Genomic DNA, 1,088 nt, shown 5'->3' with positions numbered 1-1,088 from the left:
AGAGTGTGTGTAGTGGTGTGTGTGTGTGTGTTTAGTGCTGTGTGAAGTGTTCATTTCTGTTAGCAAAGAAAAATGTCCTTCCCAGTATTGAGTGAATGTCTGTCCCAGTGCTGCTGAGTCATTTGGACAGCTGAAGACTCCAGCAAAAGACAACATGAGGGTGTGTTGTGTGTGTGTGTGTATGAGGGTGTGTGTGTGTGTGTGTATGAGGGTGTATGTGTGTCTGTATAACTATATACGTAACAGTGTTTCTCCGTTTCAGATTCACCAAAGATGACAGAACCTTTTCCCTCCGCCTCTGCTGTCTCCGTCACCATGGAGATGGACGTTCTGGGCCCAGAGGAGGGGAACGTGACGGGGAACTGGTCGGGCCTCCCGCCGCCCTTCGAGAACTCGTGGAGCCTGGTGACGGCGCTCATCTCGCTCACTGTGTTCCTGTTCGGCCTCGTGGGGAACACACTGGCCATCTACGTGGTGCTGCGCTACGCCAAGATGAAGACGGTCACCAACACGTACATCCTGAACCTGGCGGTGGCCGACCAGCTCTACATCCTGGGCATGCCCTTCCTCACCACGCAGAACGTGCTCTCCTATTGGCCGTTCGGGGACTTCATGTGCCGTGTTGTCATGACAACTGACTCCATCAACCAGTTCACCAGCACCTTCTGCCTGATGGTGATGAGCATCGACCGCTACCTGGCCGTGGTGCACCCTATCCGCTCGCAGCGCTGGCGGCGCCCCCGTGTGGCCAAAGCCATCAGTGCGCTGGTGTGGACGTTGGCCGTGCTGGTGGTGCTGCCCGTGGTCATCTTCTCCAGCGCCCATAACCCACACAACTCCTGCAATGTGAACTGGCCCGAGCCCAAGCACCTGTGGGACACCATCTTCATCATCTACACGGCCACGCTTGGCTTCCTGCTGCCTCTGCTCGTCATCTGCCTCTGCTACCTGCTCATCGTCATCAAGGTCAGACACGCAGGGCAGAGTAGGCGTAGATCTAGCCATCTCAGGTGTTTAGGCGGATATCTCATGTGTTCAGGGGGATATCTCAGGTGTTCAGGCAGATATCTCAGGTGTTCAGGTGTATA

At 55.3% G+C, this 1,088-nt stretch overlaps 1 protein-coding gene across 1 annotated transcript in view; it reads left to right on the top strand.

Moving 5' to 3' along the window:
* Positions 1-273: 273 nt before the first annotated feature.
* Positions 274-1,088, top strand: part of LOC308362879 (somatostatin receptor type 5-like) — a gene marked incomplete at both ends in the record, with an annotated part of 2,097 nt that continues 1,282 nt past the window's right edge. Inside the window, one exon of the mRNA XM_080835606.1 lies at positions 274-966. Within this exon, the coding sequence (XP_080691732.1) occupies positions 274-966 (693 nt within the window). The remainder of the gene's footprint in view (positions 967-1,088) is intronic.

The sequence above is a fragment of the Sprattus sprattus genome (genome assembly GCF_963457725.1).
Source record: "Sprattus sprattus genome assembly, chromosome: 3".
NCBI lineage: Eukaryota > Metazoa > Chordata > Actinopteri > Clupeiformes > Clupeidae > Sprattus > Sprattus sprattus.
Note: the sequence above shows the minus strand (reverse complement) of the source record. Positions and strands in the feature narration are given on the sequence as shown.